General features: G+C 36.7%; 2 protein-coding genes across 3 annotated transcripts; one reads left to right on the forward strand and one right to left on the reverse strand.

Moving 5' to 3' along the window:
- Positions 1 to 515: 515 nt before the first annotated feature.
- On the forward strand, positions 516 to 13,582 carry SYNGR4 (synaptogyrin 4). Its single transcript, XM_014052438.2, has 5 exons — positions 516 to 1,261; positions 1,887 to 2,044; positions 3,488 to 3,725; positions 7,768 to 7,904; positions 13,175 to 13,582. Exons 2-5 carry the CDS (start codon positions 1,949 to 1,951, stop codon positions 13,391 to 13,393), a joined length of 690 nt encoding a protein of 229 aa, XP_013907913.1. The 5' UTR covers positions 516 to 1,261; positions 1,887 to 1,948; the 3' UTR covers positions 13,394 to 13,582.
- A 1,440-nt stretch (positions 13,583 to 15,022) lies between these two features.
- Positions 15,023 to 23,469, reverse strand: KDELR1 (KDEL endoplasmic reticulum protein retention receptor 1). Of its 2 annotated transcripts, XM_087713901.1 has the most exons (6): positions 23,386 to 23,461; positions 23,141 to 23,288; positions 21,664 to 21,764; positions 20,175 to 20,333; positions 18,427 to 18,679; positions 15,023 to 15,782 (listed from the first exon to the last, which is right to left on the reverse strand). In XM_087713901.1, exons 2-6 carry the CDS (start codon positions 23,229 to 23,231, stop codon positions 15,748 to 15,750), a joined length of 639 nt encoding a protein of 212 aa, XP_087570027.1. In that variant the 5' UTR covers positions 23,232 to 23,288; positions 23,386 to 23,461; the 3' UTR covers positions 15,023 to 15,747. The 2 variants fall into 2 exon arrangements, with proteins under 2 accessions (XP_087570027.1, XP_087570026.1); XM_087713900.1 differs by having other exon boundaries at positions 23,141 to 23,469.
- Between the last annotated feature and the right edge of the window lie 953 nt (positions 23,470 to 24,422).

Consider the following 24,422-nt stretch of genomic DNA (forward strand, 5'->3'; position numbering starts at 1 on the left):
CGTGCGCTTGCGCAATGGCTAACGTCGATTGCCGCGAGTTACGCTGAGCCCATAAACTAGATAGAAAATTTAAAACAGCTACCCGTAACGCGTAAAACTTGCCTATCAAGCCTGTTCTGATTCGGCCTCTGCAAAATACCGCCAAGGCTCACAATGGAGCCATTCTGTATCCTTCATCTTTTACTCAATGAGAACGTTTCGATTTCAGAGAAGCCGAGTTTTGGTTGCTCTATCCCATTTTCCTTTCCTGTCTCTATGGCCAAACCACGGGGCGTTTGCAACAATCAAAAGAATTTCACAGTATCGGAAATTCTTTCCAATCCGTTCGGTTTTAATGTGATGCGCATGCGCCCAACACATTGTTCGGGCCAGCGAAATAAGACACTGCTTCCCCCTCAGCGCGCGCGGAGTTCTCTAGAACCCTCTCAGGCGTCATTCTAACTCCTACCCCCACCCCCACCCCCCAACAGTCATTTCCAACTGCCCTGTTGAACGCTCCAGCGTTCGAAAAGGGACACTGGCAGCTCTCCTGACCATTCAAGCTTCGAGTTCTCCCAAGCGCTTCCCCCCCCTCCTTGGGCACGTGACGAGATTGAAAAGGCGGGAAAAACTTCATTTCCTTCACTTTCCCCAAGGGGTAAGTGAGGAAAGAGGGCGCTTCCGAAATGTTCCTGATACTCAGGAAAATGTAAAGCGCTATGTCCTTCATTTCTGAGTAGGCTTTATCGTGCAGTCCCTTCCAATGTTACACTTGAGCTTTTTCGCTTTCTCCCATCTGCCATTTTCAGGATGTATTTTGGACGTCCATATTCATATGTAGATACGGTAATAAAGTAGGGATTGAAGCCAATTCCTGCCTGAGGAAAGGAGACTGGGTTAAAAATAAGGGATACAGGTTGGGTTCTTGGTTACAATATTTTCCCCAAGGCACAGAATATAATGTAGCTGTAGTGAAATATTGAGGAACACAAAAAGCACCTTAAATGGATCTTTTTCAAGAAATTGGAGGCTACACACCTTTCCTTTTCCCTCATTCTAACAGGAGAGAAACAGTGCCTAGTTTAAAATTGCCCAGTCAATCTGGCTGAGCAGAGATTTCAGTACAGATCCTCTCTGCTAAAACTAGCCATTATCTTTCAGTACTTCTCAGGTAGGAGTAGAAATCAAAGGAATGTGTTTGGAGCGCCATTTGACATGGAATTTAAAATAATAGATCAATTTCTTATTTGCTATAGAGAAGTAAATCTGTATAGCCATATAGGTAAGTGTTTTCCTTTCAAGGGAATAACAACGATTTTGAATAATAAAACTTTTGCAAAAAAAATTCAGATAAAACTAATCAGATTAATGAAATTAGAATCTAATTAGAATCTAATTTCATTATGAACAAAATGAAAGGGCATATTATGTAGTATTTGATTGTGCTCCGTCACTGAAGTGCTAGCTGATATTAGCTCTCTTAAGAAATTTAAATAAGAACTGGAAAATGGTATTAATACATGAATTCCTCATATAACTGAGGCATATCTTAGAGTGATGGTAACAACAGTGTAACTATAATATTATATTGTTAAACTGATATCAGAAGTATGGCTATCACTAAAAGCTGCTAGTTCGGTTTTTGTGCAACTAAAGGAATATTTGTTAAATAAAATTATTACTTTAAAAGATAATGGAAAATTCTATACATTAATTCTAAATATTTCATAATCACAGTTTAGTTGATCTACCATATGCCTGGTAGGTAGATTAAAGATTTGTTGGGCTGTGCTAAGGCAAGAAGAGAACGCTGAAAAAATAACTATATTTTTTTAAACATTCAGTTGGTAGATAGGATCTTAGCAATATTTGTATTATATTCTTAAAGTCCAGATAATGTTTCTCAGCTTCAATTTACAGCAACCTTCCAGATTCAGCTTTGTTCTAATGACAAAAAGACAACTACAGGATGAGAAAAATGACTTCAGTCTTGCGGGACCTTTCGGACCACAATATGGTGCACTTCATCATACAACCTCAGATTGTTGCTAGAACACTAGCAGGGGTGAGACAAAATAACACTACTGTGTTTTCCCGAAAATAATAATTATTTTCTTTTAACCCCCAAAATAAGCACTTGGCCTCATTTTCGGGGAGGTCTTATTTTTGAGGTGCAGGAGGTGGTGTAAGTGGTCACCTCACGCTATGCTACTGCTGCTGTGTTGCACTATTTTGTGGGGAGGGCTTATTTTAGCTTATGTGCTCAAAAGCCTGATTAGGCTTATTATCTAGGGAGGTCTTATTTTCAGGGAAACAGGGTACTAACTAAATGGTGGTTTCTTCTATATTTGGGTTCACATATAGTCTGATGCAGTTTTAACTTCACAATAGTGTTCCAACATTATGTTAAATGGGAATCAAAAAGAGGCTATGACAACATACATTATTAGGATAGGTTGTACTATATCAGCAATAGCCATAATATCTTTATTTTAAAATACAATCCAGTCCTTTGCTTTATAAAAAAGTAGATAACGGTGACCCATTGGGACATTACATAGATATTTTCTGACTAAAACAAAAGAATTGCCATAGTTGGGCAAAAAAGCAGTGAGAGTAGGTGCAACTTCTGATTTCCTACCAGCTTCTTCATTGACTTTCCTTGTAGGAAGCTGACTTGCCTGCCTTCTAGTTTGGATTCACACCCCTCTTTCCTAATAGACCAAATTCTACTATCTGAATAATAATTATGCATTTCTGACTATACTATATTAATTTAGTGTCATCATTTTGTATACAAATGTGACTATTTCACTTCCATACTGCAGTACTTGTAAAATAAGGCTTGTTATTTTGGTTTTTTAACTAGCATCCAGCTATTAAGTTCAAAGCCGCGAACAATTTGAATAAGATTAATGTCTCATGAAATCACTTAGATATAGGGAACATTAAGAGCGCAAGATGCCAACAAAATTCCTATCAAATCTATGGAGATCTTCAAGACTAAGCCTTGGCATGTATGCCAAAGGCATGCTGCATGCAGTTTATTCTCAGACATGAGTATGATTCAGCACTGGCTCAAGTCCCTAAATTTCCTGAGTTATCCACACAGCTTTTTATTGAGCTGCTTGTCCTGAGGAGGAGATGAAATAATTATGTGCCCCCCTTTCCATAGAAAATTCAGGTGAATAGCACCTTGATAGACTACTTGGAAAATTATTTTCCATCATTGTTTTTCTTCCTTATTTCAGCTGTGCTATAGACAGTATGTATGTCCTTTGGAGCGCAGGTAAAGTTCTAACCCTCAGAGATAAAAACAATTTCCCTGCTCCTTATGTTGGCTATAGAAGAGGTGAATGATCAGGTTAGTTATTCTCTTTGCCTCAATGCAGATTCAAAAGAATGATGCTTGGATCCATTAAACTTGATTGCAAAATTGTATTTCATGGAATACCCATAGTATTCAAACATTTGTATTTAACATGCCCATTTTTTTCTCTTGCCTCAGGTGTTTTCTCTGGTTATATTTGCCTCCTTGGTGACTGAAGGATATCAAAATTTGACAACTTCTTCCCAGCTCCATTGTATTTTTAATGATAATGGGGCAGTCTGCTGCTATGGCATCACAGTTGGTGTACTTTCTTTTCTCCAGTGTCTCCTCTTTTTGGGCTGTGATGTCTATGATACTTGCATTACTAATCACAAGTTCAAGTATGCTATCCTTATATTGGATGTTACTTTCTCTAGTGAGTAATTTTTTCATTATTTTGAAAATAATCATGGGCTTAAATTTCAATATTTAACAATAATTAGGAGATAGCTGGTGCCTGAGAACCCCAATATTTGAAATATTTTACTTTATAGATCTATCAAAATTGTGCTCATATTTTCTCACTTCTATACTGTCCCCCCCAGATAGCAAGCCGTTACAATTGTGTCTTCCAACCACCTCTCCCCATTGAAATCACAAGTTCTATCAAAATGAAAATGTCAACTTTATTTTACAATCCAATTGCTGTTAGATTAGACCTATCCAGTTATTAAAAATTGTTTCAGAGGATCTTCCTTGGGTTCCTTTATTACTTGTATTGACAATAAGTAGTGATGAAAATGGGCACATTTCTAGGTTTTATACCTTGTTTCCAGGGAAAATAAGTTCTCTTCAATGGGGATCTTCAATTAAAAATTTTACTTCAGATAATTTGGGGCCCTCTGTAGTTATTTTGTTGCTGTTTGTTGCCTTTATTTATTGTTTTTAATATGTCTGATAACTTCCTGTAAGTTTCTTTGAGAAGCTAAAGGCAGATTCTGTTTTCTTAATGAAAAAATACAAATTCAACAATTATGGAAGGAATAGATAAAAACGTTCTGTTCTGCTCACTTTGCAGTTTTAGGTCACTTTATTTTTTTAGCTTGTTTTCTGGTCTTTTAGCTATTTCAAACTTCTTTCTTTCCTCCCCCTCAAAATGTATGACTAAGATAGTTTATGTATTGATCTAACTACTTTCTTATTAATATTTACAAAGGATTAACTACATTATTTAGATAATAAGATCTAGTTCTCTATAGAAGGCTCTAATGCCAGGAAAGGTGGAAGGAAAGAGAAGAGGATGACCAGCAGCATGCTGAATGGAAACAATCATTAGCGGGTGCACTGATAAAAGATTTGATAGACCATGTAGGGACTGATCACTATGAATATTTTTTTTAATAGGGTTGCTAAGAGTCAACAACTTAATCACCATATAGTTACTCATTGCTTAATGACCAGTTGCTTAACATTTGAAGTTATGAAGGACTTCAAAACTACCTTTGATTCATCCTTTTTAAAGATTTTTTTATTTTTGAATAAACACAAACAGGCAAACACATGCACACACAAACACAAAACAATCTTCCATTACAAATTGTAGAAAATTGTACATCAAATTGTGTTGATTGGTTACAAAAACCTTTATGCATCCCTTCCACATTCATCACCTACAATTCATATCAAATCGTATATTTTAACTCAAATATATTTATATATATTACTATCATCACACCTCAATCTTCATTTGACTATAATTGTTTTTATGTCCTTTTATATAAAATATTCCAGATTTAAAGCAAAATCACATAATGGCATTCCATTAGCTCTTCCCAATATCATCCAGTAACATTACATCTTTATAAAATTAATAAATAAAAATTGGTTATATTTAATAACAGTTTCTAAACTTCCTTTAGTCACGATTTGCAATTTATATCAAATTTCCTCTTATCAAACCAATACATATATATGTATTATTATCATTATCAATCAATTATTTAACTATCCATTATCATTTCATTTTATACATAATGCTCTAAATTTAACTAAATTTGACTTAATTTTTTATTATAAGTTTTCATTACATCAATCTGTGTCTTTCCAGTAATAGTGCACTCTTGCCATTTGTGGCATTAGAATTCTGGTTATTTCCTTAGTAAATTTTGTATGGACTTCTTGAAACCCTCCATCTGCTTCTTCGATCAGCTTATCTTTGGTTATTACTAGTGCTTCTGACAAAATTTCTCTCCTTAGTTCCATCAATTCTTCTCTTTTTTCTTCTTCTATACTTTGAGATCTGGGGTAGAGCTCCAGTCCATCTATCTCCCCTTTCCATATTCCACTCTTTCCATTTCCAACCATGCTCAGTTCACTGTCAGTATCAACAATTTTCTTGTCTCTTTGTTTATTTTTTCCTTCAGTTCTCTCTGATCTCCACTTTCATTTGATGAACATCCTCAATTTTTCCATCAAATTTTACTGTTCTACGATCTATGTTCTCCAATCTCTTCTCAATTTTCCTTGTTACTTCTAATAATTTTTCAATTTCAAACATAATCTTTTGCAATGTTAAGGTTTCTTTTTCATGTTGCGCCATTATTCCAACTTGTAAACACTGCTGCTCTGGCATTCAAAGCTTTTAAATCTAAAGCAAGTTCATTTATTATCTTTCAAGACAAGGCTTTGTTTTCACTCCACTCCAGCTGCCAATAAAGCTCACGAAGAGCACCTGTATAAACAAACCATGCTCTTCTCACTAACACTCTCTGTAAACAAGCTGAGGAAACTTGAAATGCAAAGTCAAATGATCAAAGAGAAAAAAGGCAATATTTCCAAGCCTCCAGCCTCCAAGTGGCAGTGTTACTTCCTTTCTCTCTGTTATTACAACCTTCTTTGTATTCCTTTTATATCTTCTTTATATTCCAGGCTTAAAGAAAATAAAATTCTTAAATGGAGCAAAAAAAACACCACCATCCAATCCAGCATTATAAAAATAAGGAAAAGGATTTTAATCCATAGATATAAAAAAAGAATATAAAAAGTAGAAGAAAAAATCTGTTCAATTTAAAGAATAGGAAATATTTGCAAAAGTTCCATCTGTAAAAGAATTTTTTAAAAAAAGATAACACACTGTCTAGTGTAGCTTAATTTTGCCACTTGTTCCCTTCTGTTTTCAAATTTAATTTAGCTTTAATTTTTTTGAGGATAGTCTCTTATAATAATAAGATTTCCTCACCAGATGGACACATTTTCTTTTTCAGTTTTCTATCTGTTCCGGAGCTGTCCCAACTTCAGCAGCTTCAATAGATCTTCTTCTGTCACCGGCAAAAAGAGATTATCCTGGATCAATCAGAGATTTTGCGGTGTCCCTGAGATCAGCAGGGCATACTCTTCCCTGTTACTGTTTCTTCGGAACGGTTTAGGTCCAAAAGGACCGTCCAGCGGCAAAAGTATTGACTGTGATCTTGGCGCTCCAAGATTGTACGTTGTGTCGTTGCGACGTCAGCTCCTCTCCTTTGATTCATCCTTGACTGCCAACCCCCCTCCTTGTGTTACACAATTACATTTCAGGTGCTTGGCAGCCAGCTCAAATTTATGACTAGTTGCAGCATTCCACAGTCACATTAGTGCAATCTGCAATGTTTTTTTTTCTGTTTTCTAGCAGATATTAGATATGCTTGATTCACTTAATGATTATGTGGGGTTTTTCTAACTATCCCTTGATTAACAGTCACAGTGACTTGCTTAACAACCATTATAAAACCAGTTGTAAAATTGAGTCAGGTCACATGGTAATCAACAACTGCAACAACTTATGACTTCTCAATTGTGGTCATAAGTTGACGACTGTCTGTAATCACTTTTTAAATATACAATTTATCTTTCTCTACATTAAGGAGTTGTACTGGGGCTGGACAGTGAAGAGCAGTACACTTATTAAATCTATACCATGTAGTGACATATTTTATCTTCCTTTTTAATACAGAAAAATTTCAAAAATAGATTTCAGATTCTGATTCAATTCTTCAATAGAAGGATGAGTTTAGAAGGAAGAGTTTATATAATATCTTTATCAGTAGAGCCAAACTTTTCATGAAATAATTTCATATTTTAAGAATATAGTTCCACTTCTATCAATCAAATCATATTTAAATATTATTTAAATAATCTTGAAATAATTTATTCCATAATTATTTTAATATGGTCCGGCATGAAACTCAAGTAAAACTATCATTGGTCAAGTCAAAAACAGAATTAAAGAACCCTCAAATTTTCTTACAATGCCAACATTAAAAAAACATAATATCCAATCATTTTTAAGCACTGGTGGTCTAGAAGTGTCATAGCGTATGGCAAAAGAATAAAATAATAAAAATACTATTTTTCCCAAGATACAGCAGTGGGTCTCACAGGACTTTATGCTAACACACAACTTACTTGTTTGTGTCACATTCTTAGTCATCTTCTTTCCTCAGTGACATGGACATGCCTGTGGTTTATTGGATTCTGTATCCTAACCAATCAGTGGAACCGGTCAACTCACTCCTACCTGCTGGGAACTAGTGCTGCACGGGCTAGCATTGCCTTTGCCTTCCTTTCTGTTCCATGCTGGGTGAGTCAGTCAAGTACATCCATTATTATTTCAGAATGAGTCTGCCATGGAAGCAAAGTATATCCCTGCAGAGTATCATTAGCCACAAAGGCAATTTCATCTTATTAAGGCCAAATGAACTGCCTTAAGGAAGCATATATCATTTACTTTACTTATTAAATCAGATGAGGATAATTCCATAATGGGTGATGTTTACTTTTCAATGAAATTAATTTTTTAATTGTAAAAGCAGTTTGGTGCAGCGTGAATAACATTTGTATTTGATCATTCTTAAATGTACCGCTGCTACAATGTAGGTATTTCAAAAGAATGTATCAGACTGAGTTAAATCAAACTAGCACTATTATGTAACACTTAGATTTAGAGTGGTTGCTAAATAGACAATCATATTATAAACCTAATGATCTTACAATTCCTCAGATGCCACTGAACTACCAATTTTCTAGCAGCCTTTACTAGAATGGCTGCTTACTAATAGAGAAGGGAGATGGGAGTTGTAGTTAAGTGACATTTAGAACACTGCAAGTTCTGTATCCCCGTACTATTCTCAGATTTTGTCAGAAGCTTACACAAGATAACTCATGTTTGTGTATTGAAAAAAATATATCATTTTCTGTTAGCTTTCTGCTGTTTCTGTGTCTTCCATTGTTTGTTGAATTTCTTTGTAATTTTCTGTGCTATCGTACTCAGGGGTCCTTGGTGCTCTCTGAGCTTGGTTGTTTTCTTGCAGATGTTTCATTACCAAACTAGGGAACATTGTCAATTCTGATAATGAAAAAAACCAAGCTCAGGGAGCACCAAGGACCCCACAATTCAACCCTGAGCTACAATATTATCTTTTATTGGAATCATACCCAGTTCGCCCATTTCTTGCAAAGATTGCTTCCAGGCATAAATAATTTTGAAATGGACCCTTGATTCCTTTAGATTGGTAATTAAAGTTGATGGTTCCTATTGAAAACATCAAACCAACCTACATTAAAAGCTAATTTTCTGGAATGTTAGTATTTTAAGTATAGAAATACAACAAGGAAAATATGCTTACTCTGTTTCAAAAGTTTAAAGTTAAAATCTAGTTTCTTTAATTTCTGGGAATGAAAAAACTAGCTCAGAAATGAGTTCTGAAGCAGGTTTATTCCTTCATTTGTTATGGAACTGGGTGACTCACATTTCCCATCAAAAATATAGAATAAATCAGGAGGCGCCTTCATCTACAGGCGATAGCAGTACTCATTTATTTACAAACTTGGCACAGAAAAAAGTCAAGCAATTCAGAACTCGGGCTAGTCCATGAATGATGTTCTTTAACTCAGGAAGACCGAACAGTTAACATACATTTTATATCCAGCAGAGAACATATTGGTAACAACTTACTTGACCTCCTGCCAAGCTCAGAGCATTTTAATTCCCACTGCTTACTCTGCCAATTTACTAAGTACATTTTGCAGAAAGTACACCTTTGACCAAAGTCTTAATTTAAAGATTGCAGAAAAATTGCAGATTTCTTGTTAGTTTCCCTCATTTATGAAGAGAAATGATCACAATTAACAGAAAATTAATGAATTGAGACTAAACTTTGTAGAAGGAGTATAGATCTTTCTTCTGCAAGTTGTATTTTTCTGAGTGCTTTATAATTTTATCGCCAATTTAACTAGATGGAGTGTTACGCTTTCATAGTTTCTTGGATTCTTTAAAGCCCTTTTAAAAGCTTGGTGGCAATAAACTGCTTTCCAAGAGTTGAGTATAGGGGTAATTAACAGGGTCAAAATTGTAAAAAATATACTCCTGTCTAAAAAAAAAAATACCCCAAAATAACCCTGAATTGTAAGGTACTCCAAAGAAGAGTACACAGAAATAAATAAGTAAAGGAAAAATCTTACCATGTATCACACTCAAAAAAGGGGAAGAATCAATACAAAACAGAATTAATACCAATTTAATTAATGGCTACTGAGTTTTTCTTCTTCTGTTCAATTGTGTCTGATTTTGAGAGACTACCTGGATACCGTGTTTCCCTGAAAATAAGTCAGGGTCTTATTTTCTTTTGACCCACAAAATAAGCACTTGTCCTTATTTTTGGGGAAGTTTTATTTTTGAGGTACAGGAGGTGGGGAGTCATATTTTCAGGGAGGGCTTATTTTAGCACATATGCTCAAAAGCCCAATTGGTCTTATTATTCAGGGAGGGATTATTTTTTGGGAAACAGGGTATGTGCTTGCAGTTTTGTTGTTGCATTTCCTTTTTCAAAAGTGGCCACCGCTCCCTTCCTAGGGCTGAGAGAAAGTGACTGGCCCAAAGTCACACAGTTGGTTTTGTGCCTAAGGCAGATTAGAAAGTATTTCAGTTTCTAGCCTAATACTTTAACCACTACACCAACTGGCTCTTGATTTAACATTAATTATCTGTAAAATAAGATGCCCAATTTATTTTTTTAAAAATACATCATTTGCAATCTATCAAACATGCTGTTCACATTCTACTCCATCTTAGGAGAAGTGGTAAAAAGGAAGCAAAACAGCAATAACAACCCCCAACCCACCTCATCCTAGAATGAAGGTGAGAAAAGGCTACTGAATAGATGTATGGCGAGTGCAAGGAAATAAAAAGAGGGAAATAAAGCTGGAGATAAAATGTGGGAAACAGATAACTGGAGAAGAAAGAGAAGAAAAAGTTCAAGATTTAGGCATTACTAAAAGCAGGCAAATAATCTCCCCTAATAATTTTAAGGAATATTAATTAGGAATATTCCAAAGAATCAGTCTCCTATGCTTTTGATAGCTAAGGTATGAGTTGCAACTCCTGTTCATTTGTTTAATAGCAATATGGAAAACCTCTTCCTTTCCAATTTACCAATAATTATTTGGAGGAAAGTATACTGGTAGTTTTATTGGATAAATATAATTAATTACTTTTCCCAATACCCCTGCCTCAACTAAAAATCCCTTAAACCTGTTTAATTGAATTTATGCAAGAATAAGATCACTTTTCTTAGCAAACCAAGTGGGAGTCCCTAGAGTTTTGCATTTTTCTTGGTAATCTAAATTTTCTTCCAAGACTTTAAAATTACATTCTCCCACCTTCTCCTGGACTCTTAAGCATTATCTTCCAGCCTTTCAAGAATGACGTAGTCTCCACTCTACTATATATCCTACACAAGGATTATTAAAAGCCTCTTTCCTTGATAACGTACTGACAGGTCTACCATTCAGCACAATGTAGTATTATTTTTAAAATATTGCACTGCCTACAGAATATATGGATTTCTGACAGATACAGGAGGAAAATTAATTTTTTTCAAGATGCAGTTCTTGGGATAACACTAAACATACAGTGACTGCAACTTCAAGCATGATTTAACCTATGGGAAATCAAGCATTTGTAGGTCCATATTTGGGTGTTGCTTATCTTTTGTACATACACCCTGAATGTCAAGTTGTTTAGATTGTGTGCCATTAGCCAGAAAGTATTCAGATCACTTCAGTGGTTTATTCTACTTTTTCAGAGAATCATAACAGCTCAGAAACAGAATCATTGCCCAAGGAAATTAGTTGGTGCATTTCTATAACTCCCTTAAAGAGTAAACCTTTTCAGGAGCCTTTTTCATTAGATCCGAGTCACTGAGATTCTTTTCTCCAAAGTTTGCTAATTTCAGGACAAGAATCTCGATATAAATTTGTTGGAACTGAAAGTAGTATACTAATACACACTTTTTCAACATTTAGTTCAGGGCAAACCCTGTCTTGACACACACGTCTGATCAAGTCCACTTATATAGTAAGAGGAAACATATTCCCAGGTTGGATTGAGGAAAGGCCTATTTTGAATATCAGCAGAACATGTGTAAGATTTAAGAATCAGTCCATAGTGGTGTATGTTCTACTTATAAGATAAAAGGGAATAGAATATCCACCAATAGTGTTCATTTGGGAATTCAGTGATTTGTCATAGTAGTCGTTAATCTTAATGTTTATCTAGCAAATAATAAGGCTAACAGGTCTTATCTCTGTATCCAAAGCAAGGAAAATGAAATGTTTTATCAATCAATGGCCTCAAGAATACATATTTTCCCTTGAGGAATCCAATTAGTTTTACTGCTTTGTAAGATATAGTTATAAAGAGTACTTGTAATTTTAGTAGTTCCAAATAATTAGTGGCCAAGGAAAATTTGATCTTAGATCTAGCCATGACAAGACTGCTTCCTATCTACTACAAAGGACCTTCTGGGCTTTAGTTTTTCACACAAATCCAGCATGACTATGACCATATACGTGGCTCTTGAGAATATCAGCATATAGTAATTGATACTATTTTGATATGTAGGAGATTTCATAAAGATGGTATATGAATTTGAGACTTTTATAATATAATGTGGGGAGGGGAAGTTTGGGTTCAATCTGGACTAAAAAATGTTCTTGTATTTCTCAAAGAGTCAGGGCCTCCAATGATGCTATTGCATGTTCCCCCCTCTAATCCTCTACTAGCCTAGCTGCCTAATCTTAAAGCTAATATTTTTTGAGACATAGTATCCTGCTACAAAATCACTATTGTTGATTGGAACATGTCCTGGAATTACTACAGTATGTTTGGTCAATATTTTGATACTATTTTAAATTCTATGGCTTCACTTTACTCACATTTTCTCTGTATATATATACTGAAATGAACATTTTAGTTCAGGAATTACACATATTTAATAGGGGGAAATGATTGCCTGTATTTGATATTTATATCTTAAAATCATATTTGGATATTTATATCTTAAAATCATATTTGGATATTTATATCTTAAAATCATATTTGGATATTTAGATGTTTATATTTGTAGTTTTATTCAAACATTGTTCTGCATTGCAATAAGTGGGAAGAATAGTTAATTCATAGATATTCTGTTCACTGCAGAAAACATATATATCACATTAAGGACCTAATACTTGTTTTCTCAATTTGCTCCTAAAAATCCTATTCTGGAAAACTTTTCTCTTTTTCAATTCATCATTTGAAAATGATTAAACTCAGTATATTTCACTTATTTCTGTTGGAAACAAAGTGGTTTTTGTAAAATAGCTGAGAGAATATATTACTTATCAAGCTAAATACTTCATTATTCCATAAATCTTCTTTACAATTATTTCAGAAAGGCTAATATTTTATTGATTATTATACCATATTTTGTAATATCATTCTAAATCACCCAGAACAAGATCAAATTTCTTACCATAATATAACATAAGATTACAGGTACCTGACTTGCCACCGCTTCTCCTCCATAGGGATACCTAGCCTATCTGGCTGTGAAAAACCTGTGGGCTGAGCCACCTGTGCCGTATAAGCGGACGCTGGATGAAGGATCTGTTGCTCTGACCACTCTTTCTACATCCACCTCCTCCTCTCTTCCCAGTAATATGGGGTTCCCTGAAAATGTGGGTGCAGCTTCCTACCCATCCACTCCTGTACCTCATCGACTAACATTAATGAATACTGACGACTAAGCAGTTATTTGTTCCTGTAGTAAATAAATTTTACTAAAAAAAAGGTCCAACCCAAAATGTCTGAAGTTGATTTTACTGAAGCAAAGCAAAAATAAAGATGGATGGACAAGGAATTTGTAAGCACAATATAACATGTGGTTCTTGTGCTTAATATTAATACACAAAAACTTCATAAACCCTGAATGTTCATCCAGATTCTTCTGTCTTTTTTGGACGACAAACATACTGATTGTTTATCCTTTAAAGCCAAATTAAGCTCACATATTGGGGACCTGTCTATTAAAATACTAAAAACCATTATGTAGGAGGAAAAAAATACATATGGAGCTGCCATGGTACTGTTATACAGTATTTTCAGGAATGAATATAGGTATTATAGATAAAAACTTATTTTAAAATATAAAAGCAAGCATGTGGGAAGACTATTTTTTATTCTCTATTGGCAATTGGTAAACAAGTAGAGGCAAATTGTGAAGCTGCTATAAAGAATTCTTTATATTATGCCTTTGTCAGACCAAACTGATTCAGATGCTCTATGCTGCTTATTATGAGGGACATGGTGGCTCAGTGGCTAAGACTGTCAATAAGAAAGGTCAGCAGTTTGAATCCCTAGCACTGCCTAACAGAGTGAGCTCCCATTTGTCCCAGCTTCTGCCAACCTAACAGTTTGAAAGCATGTAAAAACGCAAGTAGAAAAATAGGGACCACCTTTTGTGGGAAAGTAACAATGTTCCGTGCGCCTTCGGTGTTTAATCATGCCAACATGACCATGGAGACATCTTCAGACAGCACTGGCTCTTCGGCTTTGAAACAGAGATGAGCACTGCCCCCTAGAGTCGGGAACGACTAGCATGCATGTGCAAGGGGAATCTATGCTGTTTATTTGGGTTATATGGATGCTACAGCATAAGATTGTAGAAAAAAAATCAGTATAAACAACGTGGATTCATTCCAGATGGTTGGATGTAACTGCCATAACCATTAGGTCAATTTTATAGTTTATGTGATCACAGAAGATTCATTCTCCAATGACTAATCACAATTCAAAACAAACTGCAAATTTTGCTTTATAAATTTAAGAAAACCAGCTATGGACTCATAGCAGATAATTAATTCAATAGATAATATTTTAATATGGCTATTTAGAAATTGCTCCTTCCTATATACACTGAATTCAATGCGACTTATTTCTAAGTAATTGTATCAAATCAGATGATCTGTGCAATCTTGCCTTCATAGTCTTCAAAGCAAGTATTCTAAAGATTTTGCTTTTGACTAAGCATACATGCAGGTTAAATCAAGGTGTAATACAAATTGAGTCTAGATTGGCTGAAACATGGCTTGAATTTTAGTTTCACTGATTGTTCAGGTTCATAGCAGCAGTATAATAGAGATTTAAAATGTTCTCATGAAAACATACAAATTTGTTATCAATTCAGATATGATGTAGTATCAAGCAGCAGCAGTGACGGGGCATTTATAGAAAGAATGTTTTAATACAGTATTTAATAGTATAGGCCCTAGGAGAATAAGTCACTAAGAGAGATCAGAAAAAGCACAATAAAAAAATATGGGACAATGAAGACGAATAGCACAATATACTCTGAAGCACAAAGAGTACAAACTGGCAAAAAGCAGAATTTATTTTTATTTAAATTCCCATCCTTCCCACAAAGGCACTAATTAATAAGGGGAAGAGTTTTTCCATTTTATTTGTAGTGGATGAAGTTTTAATCATCAAATAATACAAAAATGAAGAAAGAGTAAGTGACAAATATTTAAAGGAGAAAGATATTTTCTTGCCACTGTTTCAAAAATAGATCCAAGGAAACCCATACTTAATAAAAAGAAACAATTTGCAAGCATTCCTGTCTATCTGGATAGCTTTGTAGCACCAGGCCTTCATGAACAGAAAAGCTTGCATTTATCAACATAACACCCAAAATAATGAGTGCAAACTAAGAGGATAGAGAGAACAGATTTTTTTAAAATGTATTTCCTATTTGTGCTGATTCATCAAAAAATAATACTCAAGCATTATAGACACCGAGAATGATCAAAATGGGTTTAAAAAACCCCAAAATCTACAATTTACATATTAACCAGGAGTAGTCATTGTTAGCTTGGGATTCAAGCTGTGCTTCACCTCACCCCCAATTATAGCAGTCTGTTTTGTAGAAAGACCATCCGTTGTTTTGTCTCAAACCACACTTAGATCAAAGTTCAGGGTGGAAGTTGAGATCAATAGGACACTAATATTTTAAAAGAAATCTCAATCTGCATATCCAATTTTCTGTGAAGCATTCCCTTCATTCTCCTTGGCCAAAGTATTTCGTTGCAGTCTTGATCTTAATTTATGCAGGCAAACTTAACTTCTTACCTTTTAGAACTGCAAAAGGAAACAGAAATAAGAAGAGGTAAGAATTTCATTAAACTTTAGGCAACATATCAAGTAACATTGCTTCTAGAGAGAAAAAAAATATATTTTTAATAATATTTTAATTAAGAAACTATTAACCAAGAATGGTCATTATACATAAGACACCATAACATTTGTTCTCTTATTTCATATATTGATAGCAATGTTTCATTTTTATCTATACATCCAGTTATTAAGTTTAAATATTGGTCATCTCACTCTTGGAGTGACTAGGCGGTGTACAGATAAAAGCAAAAAGCATATAAAGATATATCAATAAAAGGGAGCCTGATAAAACAAGGATGTAAGTAAAAATGCAGAGGGCTTGGGGGCTGGGATGCTAGTCATCCTATCAAAATAGCACTATGCATTAGCAATAGCAATCAGAGATTTATATACTGTTTCACAGTGCTTTACAACCGTCTCTAAACAGTTTACAGAGTCAGCCTATTGCCCCCAACAATCTGGGTCCTCACTTTACCCAACTTGGAAGGATGAAAGGCTGAGTCAACCTTGAGCTGGTGAGATTTGAACTGCCAAATTGCAGTCAGCCGGCAGTCAGCAGAATTAGCCTGAAGTACTGCACTCTAACCATTGCACCACCACGGTTCATAAACTGCCTCTAAAGGACAGCAATTTTATTGGGCATGGAATACTAACATACTGTTATGGGAATCAAAAAATGAAAAGATGTAGCGGAAGAAGTTATGGCAGAATAGAAATATTACATACTATTACTTCCACTGTATATATTTCAATAATAATCCCAATTGTTTGCCTATCTGTATGAAGCAAGAACAATATTGGTACTCTTCAACGTACAACAGCGATTGGGCTCAGGATTATTGTCACAAAGCAATGATATCATAAAGTACAACCACTGTGCTTAGTGCCAGAAATCCAGGTAGTTCCGTTGCTATTATTAAGTGAATGTCCTGGTCATTAAATGAATTTCCTGGTCGCTTCCTATAATCTAATCAATGGGGAAGCTGGTAAGAAGTTAAAAGCCCCAGGCGTTATTGGATGGAAAGGGGGGTGAGGGGATGTGAGGGAGGGCTGGGACAAAGCGTGAAGTGTCTGGATTTTCAGCTCCAAAGGCTTCTGAAGCCTCTCTACTCTGGGCCTGAAAATCCTCTCTGGTTGAAAACTCTGCTTGGATTTCAGCACAGAGTTTTCAGCCTCCAGAGTGGAAAGGACTCACTCTTGTCTCTGGGAGCTGACTGAAAAAGTTCTGTGCCAAAACCCAAGCAGGACTCTGCAGAAAACACTTTGTGTCAAAGGAGAGGCCTTTGGATGGGTGGGTTTGAAAACAGCTTGTGCAAAAATCCTTGGATTTCAGCATGGAGCTTTTTCAGGCAGCTCCTAGAGATAACAGGGAATTCTCTTAGCAGGCAGTGGTGGCTTGCAACCTTCCCTGCTGGCTTTTCTATTGACATTTTGGGGAAGTCAGCAGGGAAGATTGCAAATGAGGATCAGATGCTTGTAGGACACTTGGCAGCTGTTCATAATTGTGAACAGGATGCCAAGCGCCTAGATCACAATCACATGACCATAGCGTTACTGGAACAGCTATAACTTTAAGGACCTGTTATAAATCCCTTCATTCAGCATTCATTCAGCATTATTGTAAGTTTGAACAGTCACTGAACGAATGATCATAAAATGAGGAGTACCTGTACTAACAAGTGGAAAATACAAGTTGCAGAAACCCAAAACAGTTTTTTAAATCAAGTAACAAGAACTGAGTATACAGTATGCATCAAATACACAATGCCAATATTTGTTGAAAAGGGACTGAAAATGGATGGGGAGCTGGACTGAAAGGGGATTTCTGAAAGAAGACACCTCTAGCTGTATCGCAAACTAAAATGTTTTCTTATAGTTGCTTTTAAGACTATATATATATCTTTACAATTATACTTTAGTAGTGCATGTATGCCTATGTGCATGCACAGATATCTCCAAACTTGGCAATTTAAAATCTTTGACTTAAAAACAACACACATTTCGTTAAGGTTTTCAGTATTCAAGACACAAATAATTTTGATGCTATAAGTAAAAACAGTAAAAAAACAATACATATTTATCAAGCAATTGCCCTTTAATAGAATAACTAATAGAATAATTCAATCTCTGTTAGGCTAGCCCAACAGATTTTATTTTATTCAATCCTACAGAAATAGCTTTTTAGTGCTGTTTTGAATATCTGAGTACTATTTTTCTGCAACTTCTTTTTGATCCTAGGAAAAAAGGTGATGAAACAGCTAATTAATTTGTCAACTTACAATTAGTAAAGAGCTATTGGTTAATATGCTTCCCAGCATCAAAAAGGATTGAGTTTAGATGAAGAGTGCCCTCTAGTGAACTTCCAGTTTAGCAGTAACATTTAGTTAACACACATTGGAGACATGTGGTTGAGATGTACTAATTCCCAAATAATGTTAAAATCCCAAGCACCTTGCTAAAGATGCCAGTTTTATTAATTTATTAAATACATTTATATGGCTGTCCAACTCAAACATGGTGACTCCAGGTGGAAGAGCGCTACTTCACTAGCTCATACCAATGGGATTTCAGTCAGATCTAGTTTCCATTTGTTCTTGTTGCAAAATACCTTTTGTAATGTAGAGGTAGAAGAAATCGCAGTACAGTATCGTTTGCACCAAGCCAGCCACAATGGCAATGAGGTCGAAGAACCCCTCAAACTGATAGCGCCAAATCCAGTTGAACAGGTAGAGGGCACGGTAGACTCCCAAAGCGAAGAGATAATGACTTGTGATGGTCTCTGCCTCACCTGTTTTACTGACCATGAAGAGTTGCGGCAAAATAGCCACCGACTCCAGGTAGATGGAGAAGGTCCAGAGAATCTGGAGGAATCCAGGAGAAAAATAGCTTTATATTTTCTGATTACAGCTCATTATATCCCCAAATTTGTGTTGATGTCACAACAGTGTCAGAACTGAACATTTGTGTTGTCCACCATTGCACTGCAAGATTTAGGACGGATTTGTGCCATAGACTTAGGGCATGTCTGCTCCAGCTCACTTTTTGATACTTTTGTCTGTGAAAGACTGCATATCTTAGTGCAACATGTATCTCTTTGTAAAATGTCCCCCCAAAAAACCCTTCTACTGGGTGTTTTGTGAATTCCAAGTGCCTCATCCTTTAATAGGTTACAGGTATTCCTCAACTTTCAACCATAATGGAGCTTGCTCATTACAGTCATGATTGGTCATACAGCAAATCATTACATGACTGATTCAATTTTACTATTTTTTTTGTGGGGATTATTACGCGAATCACTGTGGTTAAATGAATCTTTGATTGTAAGTGAATCAACTGTTTGCTATTGGGCGTTTTCCCCCAAAATTAGAAGTAAACATGGTTTATATGGTCACAGTTTTATATGGTCACATGACCATGGGACACTGCAAATGGCTATAAATGTGGGCCAGTTGCTGAGTACCCAAAATGCAGTCACATGACTGTGAGGGTGTATGTAGGCTGGCTGTCAGAACTGGCAGTAAATACTTTTGGGGAGGTCTGTTACAATTTCATTAAGTTGTAAGTCAAGGGCTGAATTGTCTTGAGAGAACTGTCTACATAGATGACAATGCTGAGTCAAATATTGTCTAATCAATAATAATAGTAATAATAATAATGATGATAATTAGAGAGGGAACACTTGAAAATTACTATGGGCCAGATCAAGAAGTTAAAATCAACATCATCACTATCACCCTGGACTAAGGCAGTGAGCCAATCAGAAAACTACAGGAAGAAGATTGCCAGAAATCAACCTTGTTTTTGAAGTTTGAACCTTTGACTTATCCGTCTACAATATAAGGCCGAACCCAGGCTGAATCAGTTCATGCTTGAGCTGCACAGAATTAAATGAGTCAAGTTGGTCAAGATTTGGCAAGTTACAATTAAATTAAGTCTAGATTCAAGTACTCTCTTGACACGTCTGTTGCTCCAATCGATTGTTGAATAGTTTTCCTTTTAAAATAAAAATGGGAGGCTGTAAACCCATAGATCACATAAAGCTTAATAATGTCTTCGGCTGGTTTCCAGTTAAAAAGACTGCAGGTATATCACAATTGTATTTCAGTATCATTTAGTCAACACATGAGCAGATAGCGATAGCTGAATAAATGTAGTGCTGGTTTGGAAAGCAAAATTAGTTCAAGCTTGTAATCCTAAAAGGAACTAGCTATAATGTAGCAGAACAAGCAGAGACTAGAATATTAAAGATGGCCATTTGCCAATTAAATGAATAATTTTAGCCATAGGACTCGAACACATCATATAGCTGCAGGTTGAGTATCTGGGGCTTGTTTTCACTAGCATACATTTAATTACCTCTAGGGGTGTGAAATCATGATTTACTAGGAAAGCTAACACTGCTGTTGGAATAACCAGGAATTCCACTCTGAAGGTATCATGGTTGCCATCATAGGTGGCTTTGAATTTGCTATAAATCATCCATACGGTAGCATAGGAACAGGCAACATACACCACCTGTAGGAGATAACGTAGATCAAGAAGGGTCATTGAGATTAAATATTATTTCATCTCTCAGATATTTAGTGTAATCAATGCCAAAACTCTGAACCCTTCAACCTGGGGATCTTTCTGAAAGATTAGGGTTTCTTCTTGCGAACTAGATACCCTTCTTGGTAGCTCCTCATTTATATGAAGTATGAGGAACATGAAGCTTTTTAGATAGTGCTGAACTAGTTCCCAAGCAAGCTGCCAATAATAACATGCACCAAATTTTCAAGTTCAGCATTATCTGGAGGGCATCAGTTCCCACAATTCTTCTAATGACAACTATAACCAATCCCTCCCCCAGTACCATTAAGCTGTTTCCATCTCTAATTGAGATACACTGAGAATTGGGACACCAATCTCAGGAATCAGCTTAACATATTCTACAACTGTTTTTCAAGGTCAGAGCTGTCAACCAATACACTGGTTTTTATCATTTAACTTACATAATAATATGCTACCTACTTACATTTAGCTTATCCAGGACTACTCGCAGGGTGAAGAGTGTCTTTAAGAATAAAACCTAACATTGCTAACAATCGTCTAACACTTATTCTCTGCCAACATAGAACCTGATGTTCACATCAAATTCTTCTTCTTCAACTGACTTCCTTGTACTGTGCAAATGCTGCTAACATGACAAGCTCTGTGATAAACAAATGAAGACTTCATAATTAGCTAGCAGGAGTTTTCATTAAAATAGGAGAAAGTACTTTTGGATTATCTGCATAAACCACCATTATAAAAGATTGTTTATCTTATCTTATCCCTTTTTGTAGCTGATAGTGATGCCACATTATTGAAGCAAAGTGCATACAGAAAGAAGTAGAAGACAACAGAAACTTGTAACTATTTTATTTTCTGTGGCACCAAGTCTATTAGCCTTCTAAAAAGGTAAAGGTAAAACATATGTGCTAGTCATTTCCCATTCTAGGAGGCAGGTGTTCATCTCCGTTTCAAAGCCGAAGAGCCAGCGCTGTCCGAAGACGTCTCCGTGGTCACGTGGCCGGCATGACTAAACACCAAAGGCACACGTAATGCTGTTACCTTCCCACCAAAGGTGGTTCCTATTTTTCTACTTGCATTTTTATATGCTTTCGAACTGCTAGGTTAGCAGAAGCTGGGACAAGTAACGGGAGCTCACTCCGTTACGCAGTGCTAGGGATTTGAACCGCCAAACTACCAAACTTTCTGATCAACAAGCTCTTAGCCACTGAGCCTCTGCGTCCCTTCTAACTAGTTAATTAGCCTTCTAACTAGTCACAATAACACACTATATAATCCGACATCACTCCTGTACCTTCATGGAGGTGTTATACAACGAGATGTAGTTTGTAAATAGGTCTAGGTACCGAGTAGTGAAGACAATGGCAAAGAGAGCTTGGCTCTTCCCAGAGATCCCTGCAAGAAAAGCACAAGCCAAAATAACTCATGGTCAGATGAGAAAAAAACCATTTTTGATATTAAGGGAAGGAGCAGGAGGTCTTGACCATTAGGAAAAACAGAGAAGATCCTTCAAAACTCCTCACGATTCATCATCCAATGTCATACCTCCTTAACACAAAGAAAATTTGTAGCATTAAAAAAATCAGAAGAGGCCTGGAACTGGCACAGTAAGAGGTTTCCCACGTCTTATTGTGGCATCACCACAATAAGGCATCACCAGCAGGGCTTAATCAGTGCTTTTTTAAGAGATCTACTCATGCTTTTTCTTCAAATTGAAAGAAATCCACACGCACAATTTGGCTTTCCTCTTTTTCTATAGGGCCAAATAGGTTGTCAGAAGGAAGAGATCAGCCAGTTTTATCCAATTCCACCTCAAGTAGCTTCCATTTCATTATTCTGTGGGAAGTTATCATCCAGCCCTCTCCCAGAAAAATGAAATATCCTAGGAAATATTGAAAAGGCAGAATATAAAGGACATTTCTTTCAACAATTCTTTGCTTTTAACAAATGATTAAAAAAAAAACAAGAAAGAACAACATCAACTTTTCTGCATGAATGCTTCCTTTCTCCCTTCTTTTTTTGTCCAAACCAGGATGGCCATTCCCTTTTTCAAAGCAATTCTTTCTCTTTTAGCAATAAATAAGAGGTTTTAAATATAGAACAGGAGTTTTAAATATTAACCCACAAATACTGGATCTTTCTAAAACTATGTCATAGCAGATACATATAATGAAGGTCACAACAACAATCCAGTTGAGTTCCAGAAATATAAATCTATATAATTAAAAAAAGAGATAGAAGAAAGATCAGTGGTCACCAACTGGTGGCCCGTGGACCACTGGTGGTCCGCAAGAAAATTTTGGTGGTCTGCAGAAAAATTATTTGCATTTTTTTATATTACACTAAATACTATTTATCTTAAAAAAAAATCATATTAGTAGTCCGCGGGATTTAAGATTATGAATTTAGTGGTCCCTGAGGTCCGAAAGGCTGGTGACCCTTGGACTAGATAGGTAAGACAGACAGATAGATAAGATGGACAGACAGACAGACAGATGAAGTCCAACTTGTGTGTTTTAGAAGGTTTACTTTGAGGTAACCTATAGCATGGAAGTGGACCCTTACAGTATACACAGAGAGGAAGGATTTACAAAAGGAAGAGAGGATTAGAGCAAATTTGGTAAATTGCACGTGTAAATCGGCTCCCAAATTGGTTGAGGTTCAGATCCATATATGCGCTAGTAGTTCCAAACAAAACATTTTCAGGCCAGAAATGAAGACCTAAGGAAGGAATGTGTTGATCTCCCCTTTCCTCCCCCCGTTTTTCTTACCAGCACAGGATCTGGTCTTCCAAATTTTCAACAGCAAGATGATTATAGCCAACAGATGCGAGATGTCTCCCAGGAAGCGGAATAGATTCATGGCGTTCCGGATGGGCTGCCGTAGGAAAAGCTTGGCTTGACTTTCTCAGTGGGGAATCTGCCGAAAGAGAGGGAGAGGAGCCTGTTGGGGGAGGAGGAGATCCTCAACAAAACCGAGTTGGGGGAGGAGATGAAGTGGCTTTATTGTCTCCCACCTTTCAATCTAAACCGACAAGCCGGATTATCAGAGTTGGCATATAAGGATGGCTCGGAACGAAGGCCACAAAAGGGGAGGGGAGAAAAGATCGCCACGCCCACAGGTGGGCATGATTCAGACAGCGGGTGGGCGGGGCAGCGGGATGGAAGAAGGAAGGTGGGCGGGGCCCCGCTTGCTGTAGTTGGGCGGAGGAGCCCGCCCGCTTCCCCCCTCTCCCCTGTGTGGAAAGCCAAAAATGAGGGGTGGGTGGGTATCTTCCTGGGGAGCCCCTTTTGCAAGGAACCTTTTTAAAAGGACAATTTTATATTACTTCTGTCTGGCTGTGGGAAGAGAGGGCCGGGGCGATCCGCGTGGCGGGGTAATCCCTGCCCGACCGTTTTCCCTTCACATCCACCAGAAAAGGCGCCAATGAGGGGAGCAACAAAGGGTTGCAGGGCTCCACAAACTTGGCAACTTTAAGACTTGTGGACTTCAACTCCCAGAATTCTCCAGCTGGCTGAATTGAAGTCCACAAGTCTTAAAGTTGCCATATTTTGAGACCTCTGGGTTAGAGGCATTGCTGCATTTGCACTGTAGCAATTAAAACACAGCCAATAATTTTTAAAGCTGCCTCGGAGGCAAGCTGGGCATCTTGCCCGAAGCAAGAAAGAGGAACGGCTCTGCTTTTTGGGGAAGGTGCCAGAGATTTAGCAGAGGTGCCTCCCCACAAACTGTTCCGCTCAGCTGGGGCCACGTTTGCACTAGACCAGGAAGCAGATTGAAAAGTATTATGTGGCAGAAATTCCGACACATAAACACACCCCTTCTTACAAACAAAATCTGTGAGGCTTAGGTCCCTTTCTATCCCAGTGGCTTACAGGTAGTCCTCGATTTACAACCATTCTTTAAGTGACAGTTCAAAGAAAAAAGGGATGTCACTTTTTTCACATGACCGTTGCAGCACCCCAAAAGGTACGTGATCAAAATTCAGGTGTTTGGCAACTGACTCATATTTATGACGGGTGCAGTGCCCAAGGGTCCATTTTACGAACTTCT

This window comes from Thamnophis sirtalis, unplaced genomic scaffold (assembly GCF_051295495.1).
Source record: "Thamnophis sirtalis isolate CommonGarterSnake01/CBP01778 unplaced genomic scaffold, rThaSir2_p1.2 scaffold_4, whole genome shotgun sequence".
Classification (NCBI taxonomy): domain Eukaryota; kingdom Metazoa; phylum Chordata; class Lepidosauria; order Squamata; family Natricidae; genus Thamnophis; species Thamnophis sirtalis.

Excerpts from the sequence above, each read along its gene's own strand:
- SYNGR4 (XM_014052438.2), top strand. The coding sequence starts at position 1,949 with ATGAGAAAAATGACTTCAGTCTTGCGGGACCTTTCGGACCACAATATG. Across the intron at positions 3,726-7,767 it reads ATTGGATGTTACTTTCTCTA|TGACATGGACATGCCTGTGG; the intron begins GTGAGTAATTTT and ends TTCTTTCCTCAG. Across the intron at positions 7,905-13,174 it reads TCCTTTCTGTTCCATGCTGG|GGATACCTAGCCTATCTGGC; the intron begins GTGAGTCAGTCA and ends TCTCCTCCATAG.
- KDELR1 (XM_087713900.1), bottom strand. The coding sequence starts at position 23,231 with ATGAATCTATTCCGCTTCCTGGGAGACATCTCGCATCTGTTGGCTATA. Across the intron at positions 20,334-21,663 it reads TGTATAACACCTCCATGAAG|GTGGTGTATGTTGCCTGTTC; the intron begins GTACAGGAGTGA and ends TATCTCCTACAG. Across the intron at positions 15,783-18,426 it reads CTACCTCTACATTACAAAAG|TTCTAAAAGGTAAGAAGTTA; the intron begins GTATTTTGCAAC and ends TTCCTTTTGCAG.